This window comes from Chelonia mydas, chromosome 3 (genome assembly GCF_015237465.2).
Source record: "Chelonia mydas isolate rCheMyd1 chromosome 3, rCheMyd1.pri.v2, whole genome shotgun sequence".
In the NCBI taxonomy this organism is placed as follows: Eukaryota; Metazoa; Chordata; order Testudines; family Cheloniidae; genus Chelonia; species Chelonia mydas.
In genome coordinates, this window is record NC_057851.1 from 40,617,121 (window position 1) to 40,637,859 (window position 20,739).

At 37.8% G+C, this 20,739-nt stretch overlaps 1 protein-coding gene across 1 annotated transcript in view; it reads right to left on the bottom strand.

Moving 5' to 3' along the window:
- CSMD1 (CUB and Sushi multiple domains 1) overlaps positions 1 to 20,739 on the bottom strand; it is a 1,979,019-nt gene that overhangs the window by 286,422 nt on the left and 1,671,858 nt on the right. The window contains exons 34-37 of the mRNA XM_037894193.2: positions 16,584 to 16,787; positions 15,492 to 15,616; positions 14,709 to 14,805; positions 1,685 to 1,789 (exon numbers count right to left, since the gene is read on the bottom strand). Coding sequence (XP_037750121.1) covers positions 1,685 to 1,789; positions 14,709 to 14,805; positions 15,492 to 15,616; positions 16,584 to 16,787 — 531 coding nt within the window. The remainder of the gene's footprint in view (positions 1 to 1,684; positions 1,790 to 14,708; positions 14,806 to 15,491; positions 15,617 to 16,583; positions 16,788 to 20,739) is intronic.

Genomic DNA, 20,739 nt, shown 5'->3' on the forward strand with positions numbered 1-20,739 from the left:
CCAACAACTAATATAATGCCCTGTAAAAAAGCTTATTATCTTACCATCTATTTCACTGTGTAATGTAAGCCCCTTTTATCATTTCACTTTTTTTGTAATGATACTGAACCAGATGCCAATAACAAGGAATGAAAAATTTCTACATGTGTAAAGAAAATAAAAGTCAAAATATTTTAATAACATCTTCCTTTTGTATCAGTCAACAGTGTTAAAAGTAAGCCAGAAGGCTCAGAATAACCTTAAGCATAACAGATAAGAGCATTCATCAGCTATAATTCAGCTATGTATATTAGCAATTATATTGACTTCTGGCATAAAATAAAACCTATATCTTAACATCTACAGATGTTTTCAAAATATATCAAAGTAGCAGATTTTCAAAACACATCCTACTATAAATGGACGTTTTGATATCATTTTGCACCATCATTAGAATAGTCATTTTCAAATAAATTGCAACAAACTTGCATACAAATGGTAGTAGTAAGTAGGGGAATTGAACCAGAGTGTGAGGCTGCCCTATGGTTTGTGTCTGGTTCAGAATATTTATCATCAGCTGGAAATCTGGCCTCTAAAATTTTGTGCATAAGTTTATGTTCTAGATAATCGTTTATCTCAATTTTAAAGGCTATTTATTAAAGCTTATCCATGTATTTGCTTGTTTGCAACTGCTTATTAAAGAAGATGAATATCAACATTAAGGTTTTTAGTGCATAAATGCATGTACTATAAGACTGAATCTCATAGAAAATTCTTATTTTTCTTTTGCAAGACAATGGAGTACCAGCATAACCAAACACTAAAGATGATTTGCAAATTTGACCTTTGTTAACCCATTTATCAGACTATTATCTCATCCCCACATTCATTTTTTTAAATAGTCTTCTTTGCAATGCTTACCTCCAATTAAAACAAATAATAAACAAACATAATGCATTGACTTTACCACCATTTTATAGAAATTATTTTAAGTTTTAAAGAGGAAAAAGATACAAAATTAATGCATATATAACCCGAACAAAGAGTGTGTGTGGTTGTCCATTGGAATTTTATAAAATATCAAACCTGTTTAAAAAGGTACATAACTAAATAGCCCACAAAGTATATAAGATGGAAACACAGCTATCTCAAGAGGTAGATGTGCTGTGTTTGACAATGTCCATTCTGGCTTCTATTGCCCATATCACCAATGCATCTTAAATGAGAACTATAATAGTGTTTGTAGCCATCAGTGCACAACAATATTTATCATAATTGCAGCTATTTCACTCCAATGAATTAGCAGGATTTTCAGGATGGGGGCCATGAAGAAAAATATGCACATATGAATGGGGGAAAAGCATTTAGGGTTACCCATCTGCTTTTCCATAATCTTGTTAAGTATAAATGTAGTGCTTAAAAAAAAATGTAAAATGTGATCTGAGTTTCCAGAACTATTAATCTGAAACACCATATGACTATACTGATAGACAACATGCTGAAAGTTTTCTTGTAGATTTTTTATGTATTTCTACTTCATGAAAAATTGTTTTGTGAAGGCTGAACTTCTACTGGTTTTTAACTTGATTGTTTTTTAAAGATATAATTCAATAGGTATCAGTTTACATCTGCAGCATCCAAGATCAAATTTGGTAATTAGATTTAAAAAAAAAAAAAGAATGAGTCAAGCAACAGACAGTCTTACTTTTGTACTCCAGGTGAAAACCAGCTGCTGCCACACTAATATCAGAGTGAAAGTGCAGGTAAAGTTGATTGGAGGTGCTGTTCAACAATGCTGGCACAGTAGTACCTGCAACAAACAAGACAGTTTCATCTCTGGTATGTAGTACATTGCAATATGGTAACTTTTTAAAGGAAATTCCTACTGTTTTACAGAAACATAAACACTAGCCTATTCTCTCCTCATTATGTGTCATATCGTACCCTGGATTTTTAAAAAGCTCCAGGTAAAGTCTGATGACATGATAGGACAGTAGGGAGTTATGCAAGTGCAGCCAGAGCTAAATCCCACTATATTTACTCACATGCATAATCCCATTGACTTCAAACGGATTATCCACATAAGTAAAGTAAAGGATTTAGCTCTGAAATGAAGCTCCAATGTCATCAGTTCTTTCTTGTCTGTACATAAGTTCAGAATGGAAGCTGAGAGTCTGGGGGGGAAGGAGACACCCATCCCATCATTCTGAGACACTAATTTTCTCTGTTTCTGTTCTCTTTAACTCCCTCTTCACACAGTAATGCTGCGGCACACTTCTATCCCCAAAAGAGATAGAATGTTATCACAATGGCCTGTGAACATCAATGGTGATTATGCAAAATGATTATTTTCTCTTTTTATGAGATCAGAAAGAGATATTTTTGTTTTACCTTTGAATTTTCATTCTAAGATCCTCCATGTCAGACAGTGTTCATAGTGTGGTGTTCCCTGTCTCCATGGCAACCGGGTGTAGACCTGATCTTTGCTCAGAAAGAACTTTCCAGAATAGGGTGACCAGATGTCCCGATTTTATAGGGACAGTCCCAATATTTGGGGCTTTTTTTTATAAAGGCTCCTATTACCCCCCAACCTCTGTCCCAATTTTTCACACTTGTTGTGCAGTTATATACACATAATATTTCTGAAGAATCATCTGCTGGAAACGAAGGAGCAAATTTGATGGTCCACAGCATGAGACAGGTTATACTTGATGTTTCCTTAGTGTGTCACATCCCCTTGACTCCTACAGGAATCAAGATATGTACCCCCTGTACGGGGTACACTATCTGTATTGATTACAAACTTCTCTGGACTTGACGTGGTAGCAATTAAATAATATAAAGAATGAGTTCACCAAAGAGATGCTAGTACTGGATTTGGACCAAGATCTTTATACACTGATTTGCTCCAATTACTGGCTGAAAACGAAGCAAATTTGATGGCAGGTATTCACATGTGAGAACCAACAGCCAAGAAGCTGAGTCAGATTTTATCTTAGAAATGGGGTGATAATGTTTGGCAAGTCAGACACTATCTTTCATCTTTCCTTTAAAATAAAGATTGTCTTGGGTGATAAACTTAGATGGCAGAGTTTTGTTACCGCTGTAAGTTGGCCCTTCCACTTATTCACTCAAAGTCATGTTTCTGAAGGCTTGTAGTGATCGCTGCTGGATCCTGTGTATGAGGGAGTTGTTAGACAAGGACTGACATGTATTCCATTCACTAGAAGGGAGGGATGATATGACATTTGTGAATACTCACGTAGAAGGTATAAATCCAAAAGGGAATGTAGCAGGGTGCTGCTGCAAAAGAACCTAATTAGCCCCTGCTCAGCCAACTCCAATCAAGAGAAATAGATTGGGGCTGGTGTAACAGGCATGATGCCTGGCCTGGGGATTGGCTCCACCTGTGGGCCTGACAAGCCACCAGTTATAAGGGCTGGGAGCCAGTATGGAGGGGGCTGCCAGGAGAACAGACAGTCTCCTGGCTGCAGGCTGAGTGCTAGCCAAAGAGGGAACTAACCCTGTGAGCCTTGTAAATAGCTCAACACTGGTGGTGGGACAACTGTGTGTGTAAATAAAGCCACGGGTGCTGCATAACAGGAAGCTTCTCTGAGCTTTATTGGGGCAGTCAGCGGGCCCCAGGAAGAGGGGCAGGCAGAGGACCCTGTTACAGGAAGCACTCTTTATTGAAAATACTTCTTCTTGTAGCAGAAGCTAAAGTATCTCATAAGAATGGCCATACTGGGTCAGCTTAATGGTCCATCTAAGCCAGTATACTGCCTCTGACAATAGCCAGTGCCAGATGCTTCAGAGGGAATGAGTAGAACAGGGCAGTTATTGAATGGTTCATTCTCTGTCACTCAGTCCTAGCTTCTGGCAGATGGAGGTTTAGGGACACCTGGGGCAAGAGGTTGTGTCCCTGACCAGCTTGCCTAGTAACCATTAATGGACTCTAAGAACTTATCTAATTCTTTTTTTAACCCACTGATACTTTCGGCTTTCACAACTTTGCATGGCAATCAGTTCCACAGGTTGTGTTGTCTGAAATATCTCCTTATGTTTGTTTAAGCCTGCTGTCTATAAATTTCATGGGGTGACCCCTAGTTCTTGTGGTTTTTGATCGGGTAAATAACACTTCCCTATTGTTTTTCTCTGGCCTATTCAGGATTTTATAGACCTCTATCATATCCCTTGTAGGCATCTTGTTCCTAAAGAGATCAGTCCCCGTCTTTTTATTTTCTCCTCGTATGTAAGCTCTTCCATTTTTGTTGCCTTTCTCTGCACCTTTTCCAATTCTATTAAATCTTTTTCTGAGAAGGAGCAACCAAAACTGCATGCAGTATTCAAGGGGTGGACGAACCATGGATTTATATAGCGGCATTATGGTATTTTCTGTCTTATTGTCTATCCCTTTCGTAATGGCTCCTAACATTCTGTTAGCTTTTTGACTGCCACTGTACATTGAGCAGATGTTTTTAGAGAACTATTCACAATGACTCCAAGATCTCTTTCTTCCGTGATAACAGCTAATTTAAATCCCATTATTTTGAACGTTTAGTTAGGATTATGTTTTCCAATGTGCATTACTTTGCACTTATCAACATTGAATTTCATCTACCATTTTGTCACCCAGTTTAATTAGATCACCTTATAACTCTTTGCAGTCTGCTTTAGATTGCTGGTTGTTTTGCATATGTGTGTTCCTGTGTGTGCATGCCCACAATGGGCTCTCAGCTGAGCACAGACCTGAACAATAAGAGACTTCATCCAAGACTTTCAGAGTTGAGACTGTGTTTTGGTGGGAATATTCCCTCAGCTAGAATGATTATACCATTTACTAAGGAAGCCTCAGCAGGCTTAATCTTAGGGATATTAATGAAGACCTTTTAGTCTGTAGGTACAAGTAGATCATTTGAGGGAATCTCTACTCTGCCTTAATCCCACTATCACAAACCAAGAGATGAAAAATTACACAGCTTTTCTTCAATTTTGCAAGGTTTCTTGTTGTTTCATTATTTATTTTCTGTAGCTGTAAATAGAGCTGGTTGGGAATTTTTCAACAATGTTTTTTTAATTGAAAAATGCTGATTTGTCAAAAATACAACTTCATGAGAATGGGTCAGTTTTGACAAATCTCTCAATTCAATTTTTGTTTTTGAAAAAAAGTAATTAAATTGTCAAGATGCCCTACATTTTCTAAACTAAACATTCTGATCCTCTGGTTTAAAAATTGTGATAATTAGAGTAAAAATAAATAATTTTAAAATGGTCAAAATCTAAAAAAAATCCACTTCAATTGACCTCAACTTTTTTTAAAAAAAGATTTTCATTCATGAAATTTTTCAAGATTTCTACTTTTCGTTCCAATTCAGGATGGGATTTTTTTTTATTTTTTCCAGGAAGGGAAAACAGTTTATTTCCCTAGCCCTACCTGTGAAGTGAGATCCCCATTTGTGCTTAATTCTGACAAGCTTAGTTGAGAGTCTAAGGGATTTTGCTCAAAGTCCCAGCTTGAGAGATTTCTCCTTCTTTTTAGTGGATCGAGGAGACCCTCTCATGCAAGGTTTTGCCTTGTTCTGCTTCTTTAAGAGCTGGTGTGAGCAGGTCTTTTGCCACCTGTCCATGGGCCATACCCCTATGAGAATGAAGTAGAGCTGTGTGAAGGGGAGAGCACATATCCAGGGAGATTGAAATGACAGTCTGTAGGCATGTACCCTGCAATTCTCCCAAAGGAAAAAGGGAGCCACTTCATAACTTTCAATGGGATCCCTGGAGTCTGGATGGAGAGAAGTAGTAGGTCCAGCTCCCAGGATAGAGAATCTGAATCGGTTCACCTCATGCTTCCTGCTGCTGTGTCCAGGCTGAGTGGGGACCAAACATGCTGAATGTAGAGTGAGGGAGAACCACTGGAGACAAATGGTTCATTAAAAAGAAAAGGAGGACTTGTGGCACCTTAGAGACTAACCAATTTATTTGAGCATGAGCTTTCGTGAGCTACAGCTCACTTCATCGGATGCATACTGTGGAAATCGCAGAAGACATTATATACACAGACACCATGAAACAATACCTCCTCCCACCCCACTCTCCTGCTGGTAATAGCTTATCTAAAGTGATCATCAAGTTGGGCCATTTCCAGCACAAATCCAGGTTTTCTCACCCTCCGCCCTCCCACAAACAAACTGGGTGAGAAAACCTGGATTTGTGCTGGAAATGGCCCAACTTGATGATCACTTTAGATAAGCTATTACCAGCAGGAGAGTGGGGTGGGAGGAGGTATTGTTTCATGGTGTCTGTGTATATAATGTCTTCTGCGATTTCCACAGTATGCATCCGATGAAGTGAGCTGTAGCTCACGAAAGCTCATGCTCAAATAAATTGGTTAGTCTCTAAGGTGCCACAAGTCCTCCTTTTCTTTTTGCGAATACAGACTAACACGGCTGTTACTCTGAAACCTGTCAAATGGTTCATTGATACTAGAGAGGTTGCAGGAGACAGCATCTTTCATGGCACGTGAGGCCTTCCAGATAAAAGTTTATGGGAAGGGATGATGTTTTGTAGCCTTCTCATTCATCTCAGCATGGACCTTGCCCACCTGTTGGCTGGGAGCAGGAATTTCTTTCTCTGTGTTGCTATGGGGATGGGAGATCTTGCCTTCCCTCAACATTCAGGAAGCTTTTTTTCCTGCTTGCCCTGCAAGCTGTGTGAATAGAGTCCCATGTGCAGGGGAGAAGCAGGGGCTTTGAAAAATCTTACCTCCAGTTCCATGCAACTGCTTGGGGCTTGTCTCAATGAAGGAAGCTCCATGTGGCCTGCTCAACTGCCTCAGCATGGACCTTGCCTACATGCCAGCTGGGATCTAGCTTCTCTGCAGCCTGCTCAGCATGGACTTCACCCACATCCTTGTTGGGACCTGGGTTCCTGAGGTCTCTACTATTTCTCAGTGGGGAGATGAGAAGAGAAGCTGTCCTTCCAACCCTCCTCAGAAAGTTGAGTTTAGTAGTTTTGAGAAGTAAAGCCAATGAAGAAACTGAGACACACATCATTAAAAATATTTTGCAAATCCTGTGAGACCTCTGCTACAAAAAGAAAGTGGGAGTCTGCCACTCATGCTTCTTGGGGGCAGAGAATTCTGGAGAATCCTTCTGAATTCTAAGGGGCAGTCCAAAGCCCAGGCTCAGGGCAAAGGTCTGCCCCCAGTTACTATGGAGACAGGGAAGTCCCCACTATGAAGACTGTCTGACATGGAGAGGACTGAAAAAATTATTAGAAAACAGAGGCTATAGATTAGCTTACAATATTGTCGTAGTGCTACTCTGATTCAATGCAAATTTACCAGCTTGCCTTACTCCAACTAAACCCTTCAGTGTGAAAGGCAAAGCAATTCTTCAGGTATTAATAAAATAGAAAATTACAAGTAAAATTGGAAACATGCAAATCAAATTCCTAGGAATCAAACCAAATGCTAGATTCTGCCTCTTAGACAAAGCTCTCCCATTCATCTCCTGATGTGGAACAGCTCTCCACTGCCTGCTACCAAAGTCTGTGTAAAGCATATAATCTGAACAAGGGCTGTTCAGTGCACATAACTCCACTCTGTCCATTAGGTACATTGGCCCTTCTGCATGCACTCTTCACCAGACTACCCTTTCTCAATTACATTAATTGTGCATATTTGGTGTAGTAGTGTGATGTAGCCTCTCACAATTCAAGCTACTTGGTATCAGAAAAAATAGTTAAATAATTCATTCAGCAAATTTAGTCAACTACTGAGTTAGTTAAATATTGCAAATAAGTAATAATAATAAAATTCACTAAAACAGCAATATTCACTGAATAACATAATCAAAGAATATTATTTATCCAGCTGTAGTAATTAAGCAATAAAACTCCCTCCAATCAGAGAGCATGATTTTCCATTCGAGTAGAGTACTTTTACACTTTGGTTGAGACAATACCATTTCAGTAGAATTGATTAATCTATAACAAATAACGTAATACTATCAAACACAGACACACAAACACACATATTTGTCTGAACTAACAATGACATTTGTTAAACTGGCAAAAGTCATTGCCTGTTTTACAAAAGATCTGCTTTGTCTAATCTCAAAACTTCTTTTTGTTCTGAACTTTCCAGCTGACAGTCTATTCTGTTTGCTTGCATTTGATCTCTGTATTAAAACAGCAAACATTTAAAAGCCAATTTAAGAGCCAATCACTTGAAAAAAAACAAGTGTAGTTTAACAAGTTCCATGTGCAATTATAATGATGTAACCATCAAGTAATCTGAAAACACTTCTACTAATTAAAACAAAGAAACTCTCCTTCTTGCTTACATTAATTACAGAGCTTCTTTCATCTACAAAATTAAGTTCTGAGTTATCTATAGGTTTGCATATGATAAAGTTTGCTGTTAAATTCTCAAAATAGATTGTGTATTTTGCTGATTTTTTTAAAGATAATAGAGTGCTAGTTTCACTTCTATGTGAGAAGTGAACCAAAAGAGTACCAAAACTCAATTAATATTAACTATAAACATAATATGTGGTTTCTTAATTCTAAATGCCTCAGGGAACCTATAGAGATATCGGGTAGTATAACCTGAGAATTTAGGTTTCAAAAGAACTAGTTTCCCCACTAGGGCATCAGCTGCCAGCACTCACTGGGAGCAGGGAGGTGAGTAGGCTCAACTGCTCGCTCTTTCTTTCTTCCCCAACTCACATTGGGGAACTGTTACGGGGATCCTTATGACCTGCTCTTCCCCTCCCACATGGGGACTCCTCCATACACACTAGTAATGACAGCAGCAGGTCTCCTTTGGCAGTGTCTTTATGAAAGTCCCTGTTTTCTCCCTCACAGAAGCCTGTAGAAACAAGAACTGTAAGATGTACCTTCACAAAACTTCTTACAGTTTTGTTACCTTGCTACTGTCCTCTGCCTCTAAAACAACATCCCCAGACCAAGGAAATTTGTTCCTGTAGGTTAAGCAAAAACTGCTAATCCATGCATCAGAGGAGAGAAAGCTGAGATGACAAGTGGACCCTGCCAGCTCTAGACGTTTTTGACTTCCAGACATAATAGATAGTCCAAGATAAAAGGAATAGAAAACTATACCAGGCCTACTCTCTATTTAGCTGTCCAGCTACAAAATCTCTTCCAATTCACTGAGTTGATTTGATTGGTTAAAGGCTTCCTGTATTCCAACTGGATATTTTAAACCTTAAACTTTCAGTCTATTCCTCCCAGAAATATAAAAACCAAGCAGTCAGCCTGAGATGCTTCACAACTGATTGGAGAATCTCACCTCAAACTTGATGAAAGTGATCTGGGTAGACTGGGAGGCAGGACACATAGAGACCTATAAACAACTGAACACAAGCCGGGGCAATCAGCAGCATCTCGGGTCAAGCCTTGTCAGATTTTTCAAATGACCTTCTGTTGCAGTAGACTTAGAGATAATGCATAGAGAAATTCTTGACTCCAATTCATGATGAAAGAGACTGTCAATGGTGCTGGGTCTTCCTGTCTAACAATGGAGCAGAATCAGAGGAAGTTGCTGCTTTACTCAGAGGCAAGGAGATTTAGCCTAGGCTCTTTCCACCTACAGATAATACAGGAGTGAGGCCTTGAGGAATCACTTGTTTTGTGGACTATGAGAAATCTCAAGGAGTATGTCTTGTGTTGCTTCCCTGTCAAATGAAGAGCCATTGGATTGAACCAATGGTGGGTTCAGGACTCCCAAAGCAAGATAACTTCCTGACATATCTAGCCATTTTTATCTATCCCCTCCTGGGCAATTGTGTCAAATACATCCAACAATCCAAAATAATTCCCTCACATGCTGCAAGGAAATACATAAGATTGCTCTCAAAGGGAAAACTGAAAGGACAGGGGTCTATTGATGTTACTCAAATAAGACTCATGTCATTCATAAAATGTAGTGTTTAGCTAAAACAACAGTATCAAAAGAAATAGATTTGAAAGTATCCTGAAAGCATTGCTTCCTCTGAATATGTTGCTACTGATGATGATAAAAAGGAAGAGGAGAAGACTGGGAATATTGAGTTAATTGTAGGTTCCAAAAATCCCTGGCAAGTGCCTCTGAAACCTGAAGGTAGAGATGTTCTTTTATCCAGCAGACTCTGACACTACCAAAGATCTGGTTGTTGTAGTTTCTGAGCTTTTCAAGATATGGATCTGTTTTAACATTAAACAGATCAGAAGCTTCAAAGGAAGGTCTTGACTACAACTGTGGTATGACAGTGAGATTAAAAGATTTCAGTCAGGCATGATGGCACAGAGTCACTGCCATCCATACTATCCTTGCAAATTCATCCAGTTCATCATAGGATGCCCTCAAAAATACCTGGTTTTCAGTCAGCCTTTTTAGCTACCTTTGTTTGTATTTCCATCAGATGGCACAGAGAACTAATAACTTCTCCACATCAGATAATTAGGGTGGGGCAAAATTGTCTATTTTTTAATCTTATCATAGATATTTATTTAGTACCAATTGCTAGCTCTAGTTAGTATGAACTGAGATTGTTGAAGCCATTTGTTTCTTTTATAACCTCAGCTCCAAACAATCTGACTCATAAGGAAGCACCTGTGTGTATATGGTAACACTGCTTCACTTAGTGGTTTAGAATTGGACACTGTCTTACAAGTGGGAAATTGCAAAGGCAGTTGTCAAGTGAGAAGGATAAACTACTTTCTCTTGAGAAGAAATATTATCAAACATCAATATGTGTCTACAAAAGTTATACTGAAATTCCAGAGGTAAACTCCAAAGACAATGGTACAAAATTCAAAGCATTACCACCAACCTAATATCATACTTGGTAATATCATAATTGAAAACAACAATTCTCACAATGTGTAATGTGTTTTCTAAACATGCATAACTTCGGATCCGTAACAAATTCTTTCTAGCAATGTATCAATTATTAATTTGGAGTAATTCAAACAGCAGTTTCATCTACAATCAAGACTCTGAACATTGCCACAGGTTGTACATTCAACCATAGAAATAACATCCTGCTGCAATATGAACAGTTAATTTTCTTTTGTCTTCTTTTATGTGATTCATAGTAGAATATTGAGGAACCAACTTTTTCATCCAGATTTCCCTTGATGATTTACCTAGGACACATGAGATATTTTTGAATATCCTAAACTGAAAAGATTATTATTCAAATAGAAGTAGCCCAGGTATGTCAAGCTCATTCTTTTTGGAGAGGGACAATTTCCAGTTTTGATTATGGTCTGGTGGCCTGGGTATAACCTTAAAAGTTAATACAGTCCTCAGTACCTAGCAAATCTTCCATTGACGTCAATGGGAAATTTGCACAAAGATCAAAGTGGAATACGACTTCGAAAGAGTAACTAAGTGTTTTAGCTTTTTATCATCATTATTTGGTCAATACCCTATGGTCACATTCATTATCACTTCAAGGGACAATATGTGCCCCTTCAGGACCCCCGCATTTCTGCCCTTATTTCTCTTCCTTCCCCATCCTTTCTCTTGTGTTTCTCCTCATTCCTTCTCTTCACTTTCTTCTCTGCAACATATTATAATTAGGGTTTCAACTTAACCCTCCAATGAGGTTATTTAGGGACGAGGGAGTCCAGACCTCTGAGTCATTATTTCAGGCTGTCTGGAGATTTGAGAAAACAAAGAGAAAATATACCAATTACAGTGTTGAAAGCTCTAAAAAGTACCCGAATTAGCCTTTCCAAATATTAATAATAATTAACATTTGAAATGTATTTCAACTCTGAAAAGTGACTAATTAAAATAACACCACAGCAGGGTCTCCCATAAGCCAGCATCCAACCCTAACCCTAACTCTGTTTCCTTACTCTTCCATTATCAAATAATCACCACATCTGGTGCACTGGAATTACACTCTTTTCCAATAGTCTGGATGATTAGCATAAATGAATATGTTATCTCAAAACCCTTATATTCCAGCCATCTACTTCAGGGTCAACAGTCCCTTGTAAGGGCTTTTGCTCCTGTCCAAACAAAGGTAGGTTCAGTGAAGACTTTCCGTCTGGCTGGCCTGGAGACCTTCTTTCCCCAGTGACTTCTGGATCCCTTCAGGCCTTTTCTGATCCCTAGTACCCTTGTGTGGGAGCTAAAGAGAGTCTGTGCTCCTCACTAGTGAGGCATGCTTTCAGCTTTCCTCGGCAGTCTTGCTGCCCAGGTCCTCTGCACAGGAGCTAAAAAGCATCTCCTTGCTGTATGAAATCTCTCCCTGACCTCTCCTTGCTCACTAAACCCAGGCTGCTCTTTATGTCCTAGAAGGCCAGCTTCTGAATAACAAGTTACCCTACCATGTGATCCCAGGACTTACTCCCTTGACTTGGAGACCAGGCTGATCCTGGTTGAGCCTCAAACCCCTTAAAAGATCAGCTCATTCTGTGACAGACAACTACCTATACCAGACTTCATCTCCTTTTTGTATTCAGAGTAATTTAGGGTTTTTAGAAACAAAAGTGATTTCTTTGCGTGTTTGACTCTTGTGAGCCCTGCAGATCCAACATGGCTCTAAGAGACTGAGCTGGACTGGATCATCAGCAGTATTGTGTATGAAATTCTACTCAGTTACACATGTACAATTGGACAGGTGTTACTGAAGGAGTGATTGGAAGTCAGTTGAGTTTTATATGGTTTGCAATACAGTACAGAGGGCACAATCTGAAGACGTAGGACTGCACAACAGTTATTGAGAACATAATTATGTCTGCAGAACATTTAGTATTCATGAACCTACACAAGGGAAAAGGAACGTAGCTTTACCATAAGATCCCAGGTTAAGTTTGCAATAGCAGATTCCATCACACTCTGCAATATTTTTACTTGGGCCTTCTCTACACAGGAAAGCTTTTTCAATATCAGATAGGAATTTAAACTGATATAGCCATACTGGTATAATCTCCCATATGGACATACTCAATCCAATGTAAGTGTCTTTTTTTCAGTTTAATTTATGTTGTTTGGGAACAGTTTAAGCTAAAGTGAAAACATCACTTTTATACTGGAATAAGAATGTGTACACGGGGGGTATAACAAAACTTGTATAATAATATTGGCATAATTGGTAAAACTTTTATGTAGATAAGCCCTTGTAAAGTAAGAACATTTAACATATCAGTTATTGAAAGAAAATAAACATAGAACTCTGCCAATATCACATTTCACAGTATACTGCATTTTCAGGCAGAACTGAGATCTAGAAGCTAAATTTACATTTTTTCATAAAAATAAGTTTCTAGCCATCTTCCAAATGTGAACCAACCAATGCAGTGTTGCCTGACCAAAAATATGTCTACGATGGAGGTGGAAGATGTAATTTCCAGCTAGAATAGACATAATCTGTGATTCTATGAATCTGCACTGGCTCTGCTTGAGATAGCATTCTAAAAACAGAAGTGTAGCTGCAGCAGTTGAGTGGCAGGATGGGCTAGCTGCCCTGAATATGCACCTATCTACTTGGCTGGGTATGTACTCATGGCAGCTCGCCCCTCCTGCCACCTGTGTCACCACAGCTACACTCTATGTTTAGTGTGCTAGCTCGATCAGCGATACTGCGGGTATATCTGCTCAAACTGGGAATTACATCCCCAGCTCAAAGTGTAGCCATATACGCTTAGTCTGAGCACAACTTGGAAAAATAGCTCTGTGAAGGGCGAAGACCTTGATTTATCTCAATAAGGTCTAACTTTAAATGTAATGATGACAACTGAATTTTTAATACTGTTAACTCTTTCATGCCCAATTATGTTAGTTATGCTTACCCCACAATCCCAAACTACTTCCCAAACCTTGTAAATTCCAAAAGCCTCAATTGCTTCTACTTAGCTGCTAAAATCATGAGCTTCCTTTCTGATATTACAATATAGTTAAGAGCTTTCAGTATATTATTTTGCAGTGCACTGAAAATTAAACAATCAGAAGCAGCATCAAATACATTGTATTAATATCAAATTAAATAATATAAAGGCTACTACTGTATTAATTGTATTATTCATTTTCTTATTTAACACAATGTAAACCTTAATTTTAAAACATATATGAAGCTACCACAAAATCTCACATACATATGTCTTGGAGTGCTATAGCTATGCCCCACAATAGAGATGAACCTTGGTGCAAAATAGATGAGCCTGGGATATAATTCATCAGTCCATCCCATGTAAGGTGTTTGCTCATGTTGGTGGTACTACAACACATTCCTTCAGTAAAAACATTACTTTATGATAGGGGAGTGATGCCAAAGATGTCTAATATGCTCATGGAACAACAAATGACATGGTTTGTAACATTTTCAGTTTACCAATTTTTTTCTGTTCTCTAACTGTCTAGTGAGTTTACATGAATACTGAATGACTTTGTCTCCTCCCTAAAAGGGTGAGTCTAAAAACGGAAAGGTTAAACCTACATTACCAAAGCAACCTGTATCAGCAGTGTAAGCCCACCTTACATCACGGCAGCATATCTATATTGGGAGTTGGCAATGACGGGGAAGATTTTCAAAGGCACAAATGGTAGTTAGACACTTTGAAAATCTCCCTAGGTGTAAGTACATTGACAAAATTATACCATTTCAAATTTACTACCTGAGACTGGAAAGCAGTTTAAAGAAAACATTGAAACTTTTCACATACATAGTCTGGTCACCATAAAAAGGTTGCATTTAGCCAGACCATATGCTTACCTGAAAAGCTCCCCAGTCGCGGTGCTGTCATATCTCCACCATCATAGATTTCAAGAGAGTCCCAGTTATGTTCTGTGGCAAAACTTATGACCTGGATCTGTAAAACAATGCCATTCAGTATTTGTTTTTCAACCCAAAAATTATATTTAAATGAATGCTCTAAAAATAAAACAAACAAAAAACTTAAAAAAAAAAAAAACCCAGACACAAGCAAAATAAAACAAAAAAGCCCTGGAAAAAATGTAAATAAAAACAAAACTAAAAGAAATTGATACTTATTCTCCTCTTTCTTTTATTTTGTATATTCATCTGCACTTGTGCAAAACTGGTGCAAAACAGCACACACATTGCAAAGATATAAATGAGTACACACGGTTCAAGAAAATGGAAAATCATGCTCCAATTATGGCCCCAGTTCTGCAATCAGATTAGCTACTGTAGACCTCTGCTTCTGTGCAGTGCCCAGTTGACATCAATGAAGCGGTAAATGGGAGCAGGATCAGCCTGCAGGACTGGGACCTATCTTTGCTATTCTACTTAGTTAAAAAAGAAAGCTGCTAGTGACTACTGAGGTTAAATTCATTTTCTCTGCACAACTGAGTGAGCAAAAAAAAAGAAAAAGAAAAAGAAAAATGAGATTAGAAAAAATCCATTGGTAAAAAAAAATAATGAGGAGGAAAACAAAAACAAAACCCCCTAATTACTTTTTCCTGATTTGGCTGTGGGGGGAAGGGGATTGGGGAAGTGATTTAGTATTCCATGTTTGGCAGAATATGGACTTGCCTGAATACCTGATCCCTCAGTCACTATGATTTTCCACACACAATTTAAGCTGTTACCATAGGGTTCTGGATAACCAGGTGACAAGATAGTGCCCCTCCGTTCAGTGAAATTCCCATTGCATGGTACTGAAAGACAATATTTTCACAGATTATGTCAAAGCCAAAGACATTTAACTGGACAGAAAAGTAACATTAAATGTACAAATTGATCTAATGGTTATAACTCTCTTTTTATTACAAGTACGTAGATTTTAAGTTTTGGTCTGCACTTTGGAATGCAGCTTTCAGTTAAATAAAAGGTAATCAGGACACTTAAGTCTAAAGTAGCTCTAACGTTTGCCTTACCTGATAAATCACAGTGCAGCACATTAAATAATATATTTATCGATAGCCCAGCATTTCCTCAGATTTCAAGAAAAGATTATATAGAATAACGGGTCTGTGAAATCAACTCTGCTTAGACCATTAAAGATAATTATAATTTAAATATTTGATGGTTTATTCTACTCTCCATACAGGCACATAACTCCAGTTGATACCAATGAGATTTATGCACAAAAGACAAGCACCTATTAAATGTATAAATAAATCCAAAGTGCTAAACATTATTCCACTAAAGGTTCTTCTGGAAAATGAAGCAAATTAACTGCAATTAACAATGATATTGTTATTCACTGTACATTAGAATGCTAATCCTAAAGAGAGAGACAGCGCGCTATATATCAACAAACATCTGCTAAAAGGGTACCACAAAAATGGTATAATAAATTGGGATTATTGTGATTTTAAGAAAATGAAGTTGTATCTTATACTTCCAACTTTAGAGGTAGCCACACAGATAATAAATATTCAGGAAAACATGCATCACGCTTGTTAATCTAATTGGTTATTATACGAAAGACTATAACTGCTTACCAACCAGCTGGTACTCAATTACTTTTGATATGAAAAATTGCCCTTTTAAATTGAACATGACCAGTATTAATCAATGGAGAGTGAATATATGTGTTAAACACTATTTTCTGAAACATTTCTTAAATTCTGATTTGAAGACTTGTGTCCCTCAACAGATTACCAAAATGTAATTGCTTACCTATACAGCTTGGTACAGTGTCATTCCACTGAGCTAAAGCATTAGGCACAGACTGACATCGAATAGCTTTTGAGCCTTGCAGCAGATAACCAGGGCTACATTCAAATCGAACAACAGAGCCTGCTGAAAATTCAGACCCAATTCTCCTGCCATATCTGGGTTCTGGAATAGAGCTGCATTGTGTATCACTGGTGCGTGGAACAGCTGCATGAACAGAAAAAGGTGCTATTACCCAAAATGCCAGTCATCAGCTGAGAAATAAACAGTATATCTAGATACTGGCATTTATAATATGGAATTTAACTTTACATAATACTTGTTGCACTCATGGTACCTTAAGGCCCTTTAAGAGTAAGTAGTTGGGTAAAGGCATTACAGTGACTATGTGGACAAACACAGCAGTAATTATATATTAGTTAGTTAACAGGTTGCCTGTTTTATTGTTTTATTTTTAAATTGGTGGGATACTGGAATTTACCTCTTCTACTTCAATTTGTTTTAAAAAAATATATGGCTGAGATACATTATTTCTAACAAATAACTGAGCTCAACAAACTATAAAACTGATTTATAATGTAAGCATATTTTGAAAGTTTAAGTACAAAAATTTCAGGTATAAGAGGGAGTGTTATAAGTGTTCATTTCTACATAAATGCTATTTTTTGTTTGCTAGTTCACCACCATTACTGTATAAACAAGTGTCTGCTTGAAGTTACTATTTATCTGGGAGTCTAGTGTTGTGTTGGTTAGCTGGAAATTATAACCTAGTCTCACAAGTGTAGTACTTCAGAGACCATTCTCCTTAGAATACTATTTTCATTTGATTTTTGTAGCAATAATCTTATAATTAATACATAATTATATGCAACAGAAACTGCCATTTCTAAACTAAGACAATATACAAAAATATATATACAGGAAAAATAAATGATAGAAGTACCATTTGTGCCACCATAGTTATGTCTTGTATTGTAATAAAATAATTCTACTTAAATTATCCTTTCTGCTGATGAATACGAGTTAGACCAGTATGTGGCACTCACATTCATGGACTTTGTTTTATCATTACTGTTTCTTCAGCAGATCCACTAGAACTATCAGTTCCAAAAGCAAGACAGTAGACCTAGGTATCAAACTAGGTCTCATGAAATAACAGAGTAAGTACTCCTGGGCCACCAATTTCCACTAGAACCTCATACTAACAAACATATGGGATGGCAAAAAATAATTTTAAAACAGTAAACGTAATCAAGATTGAGGGCTAGATTTTGATTTTGGCAGAGCAAGATGTGTCAGCTGTGCCACACTAGTAGCCTTCCCAGGAGGTGTCATGACTCAGAGACATCTATTAGCCATGATTACTCCATTTTCTCCTATTTCCAATTCCAAGTTTATGAATTTACTGCTGGCCTACAGAAGCAGCAAATCACTATACCCCTCTGTCTCAGCCCATGCTCACACCCAGGCTCATCGACCATGGCCAGTGAGTAGAAGGATATATGGCGCCAACAGCGCATTCATACATACCTGGATCAGAGGTCCAGGTAGCCTTTGAAGGGACAGGGAGAGTCTTACCTCCTCTTACTCCCTTACACAGGCTTACACCCTGAATCAGAATCTAGCCCTCGGTTATTAAAGTAAAAAGGTTAAACTTTAAAAAAAAACATGTTAAGGTATAGAGATGCAGTGTCAGAGTACTCAAATAGCCTTAACTCTGCCTTAGAATAACACCATGCAATAACCTTATGATCATGGTTTTTAGTATTTGTGGTCCCTATTTAGATTAAACTGAATTTTTGAAGACTTATTTGATTTTTTTCTCCCTCCCTGCCCTCCCTCCCCCCTTCATGTTGTCACTAAAAGAAACCTTACCATGAAGAATAACAGGAAAAATGAATATTAATTCTAACAAAAATATTTAAAACAGCTATCGTACAATATTTCAGTGAGTTTTATCTATATGGGAAATTTGAAAATTCTGCATTATTTCATTACTGAGATCAAGAACCAAAAAAAAAAAAAAAAAATGCATGAGACCAGCTAAATTTCTTAAAGGACCTTTTTGAAATATAATGTTAACTCCTCAATTAATTAAAGTGTGTACTTTGAGCCAGCACAAGAACATATTAAAATCCTGTATGGTGGCTTGCTCCTCATTCTGCATGTCAGAGGAAGAAGGATCTATGCTGTCACAGACTGAGCAACATAAAATGCTTTCTGCTGAAATTTCTAACTTTATGTCAAAGCAGGGAAGCAAGCACAGGACAGTGACAAAAAAATCAGACTAGACCATTCCCAATCTTTTTATATATGATTGTTCCCAACTGCAGATTTCAGCAGGCTTAACCCTAATATTCTAGAAGGCCAATAGTAGGATCTGAATAGATTAGGCACTCATTCAGGCCAATATTATATACAATTATTCTGTGAAATATAGGGAAATGTAGCTATCAGAGAAAAGGAAATGAAGAAGAGATAGATGAGACATGGAGAAAAATAAGTTTTTCAGAAAGTGGCACTGCAAAAACCATTAAACCTGAATTCAAAGCCACAAACCTCATCTGTTGCTTGTTAGGACCAGAATTTGAAATATTACAGGCTATAACCTTCTCTTCCTCCAGCCCTCCTTCTAGCTTTTGCCTATAATGCAAGCTAGACTTCTCAGACTGTATTACAGAGAAATTCTATTCTCTATAGTAATTATTCTCCATCTTTTAGTAAATGTTTCACACTGCTGTGAAACAAAATTGAAATCAGCCCAGTGGAAAAGTGAACAGGGAATAAGGTCAGCCTGGAATAGAGAGTGATAAATAAAATGACTGACTCTCCAGGTCAGATCAGTGTGTTCATTCAGAGTGTGGATGCTACAGTGTTTCCACTGTATTTATAATGTTCGCAAGCAGGCAGTGCTGGAAATGCGTTCACATATTTCAGAGAGAGAGGGAAAAAAACAAAATCGAGGTAACCTTTATTAAATGTAATTAAATGCCTCAAATATGTTGCACTAGCAAAATTTGTACTAACTTGAGATCCTAATGTATCCATTTATCAAAAGGTACACAAAACCAGAATCAGGATTCTGCTGAGATAAGTCAAATATGATTGATTCATTTTGTGATGTTGAGGGTAGCATTTCCTATTTCTCAAAATCAGTTCTGTTCAGTTACTACTACTACTACTAATTCTGCAGTTCAGTATAATAGATCAAAATGAAGCACAGCATAAGGTGTTCCTAGAGACATACTCTTCTGAAGTAAAATATATGCATATGCATAATCAAATGAAAGCTTTGTGTTCATTTTAAATTCTTTGAAGGGCAACTTGTCACAGACTACAAATAATTAGACACAGAAGGTATTTGGGAAAGCGCACACACGAAAAAGATTGAAAGCTACAATTCAGATGGGGATAGATGATATGAAGAAATCAACGTAAAATCAAAGAGCAATTCTCTCCTTCTTTAAAATTATATAGATTTCCCCCCTCCCTTTTTTCCCCTTTTGTGCATGGTAAACTTCTATTTCAATGACTTCTTTTAATTTATAGAAGTGAAAGACTGACAGCACTAGCTGCACCCAGACTATTGTGTGCAAGCATGGTGAAATGAAATATTTCTACACATAAAAGGAATCATTCTGCCTGCATACCTCTGATTTTTAGCATTCCTACTAACTCCAGCTTCTAAAATACTCCTGAGGTGAACTAGTCTCTTACCGCAAATCGCTGTATACCAAGCTATAACAGTGTTTTGATGTAGAAAAAAAAAAGATCAATACATTCAATAAGAATTAAACTGTGCTCATAATGCTTATTTTGCTTATGACTAACCCTACATTTGAATCCAAGTCATTAGAGGTGAAAATCAACTTATTGGCAACATTAACATAATATGGGGAGTTTCATAAATTTTGACTTTTCACTGACTCATTACCAAACCTTACCTCACACCTCTCTACACCAGGGGTCCCCAAACTTGGTTCATGACTTATTCAGGATAAGCCCCTAGCGGGCCACAAGATGCTTTGTTTACCTGAACGTCCACAGGTACGGCTGCTCACAGTTCCCAGTAGTCGCGGTTCACTATTCCCGGCCAATGGGAGCTGTGGGAAGCGGCTCGGGCTGGGACACCTCTTCCTGCAGCTCCCATTGGCCAGGA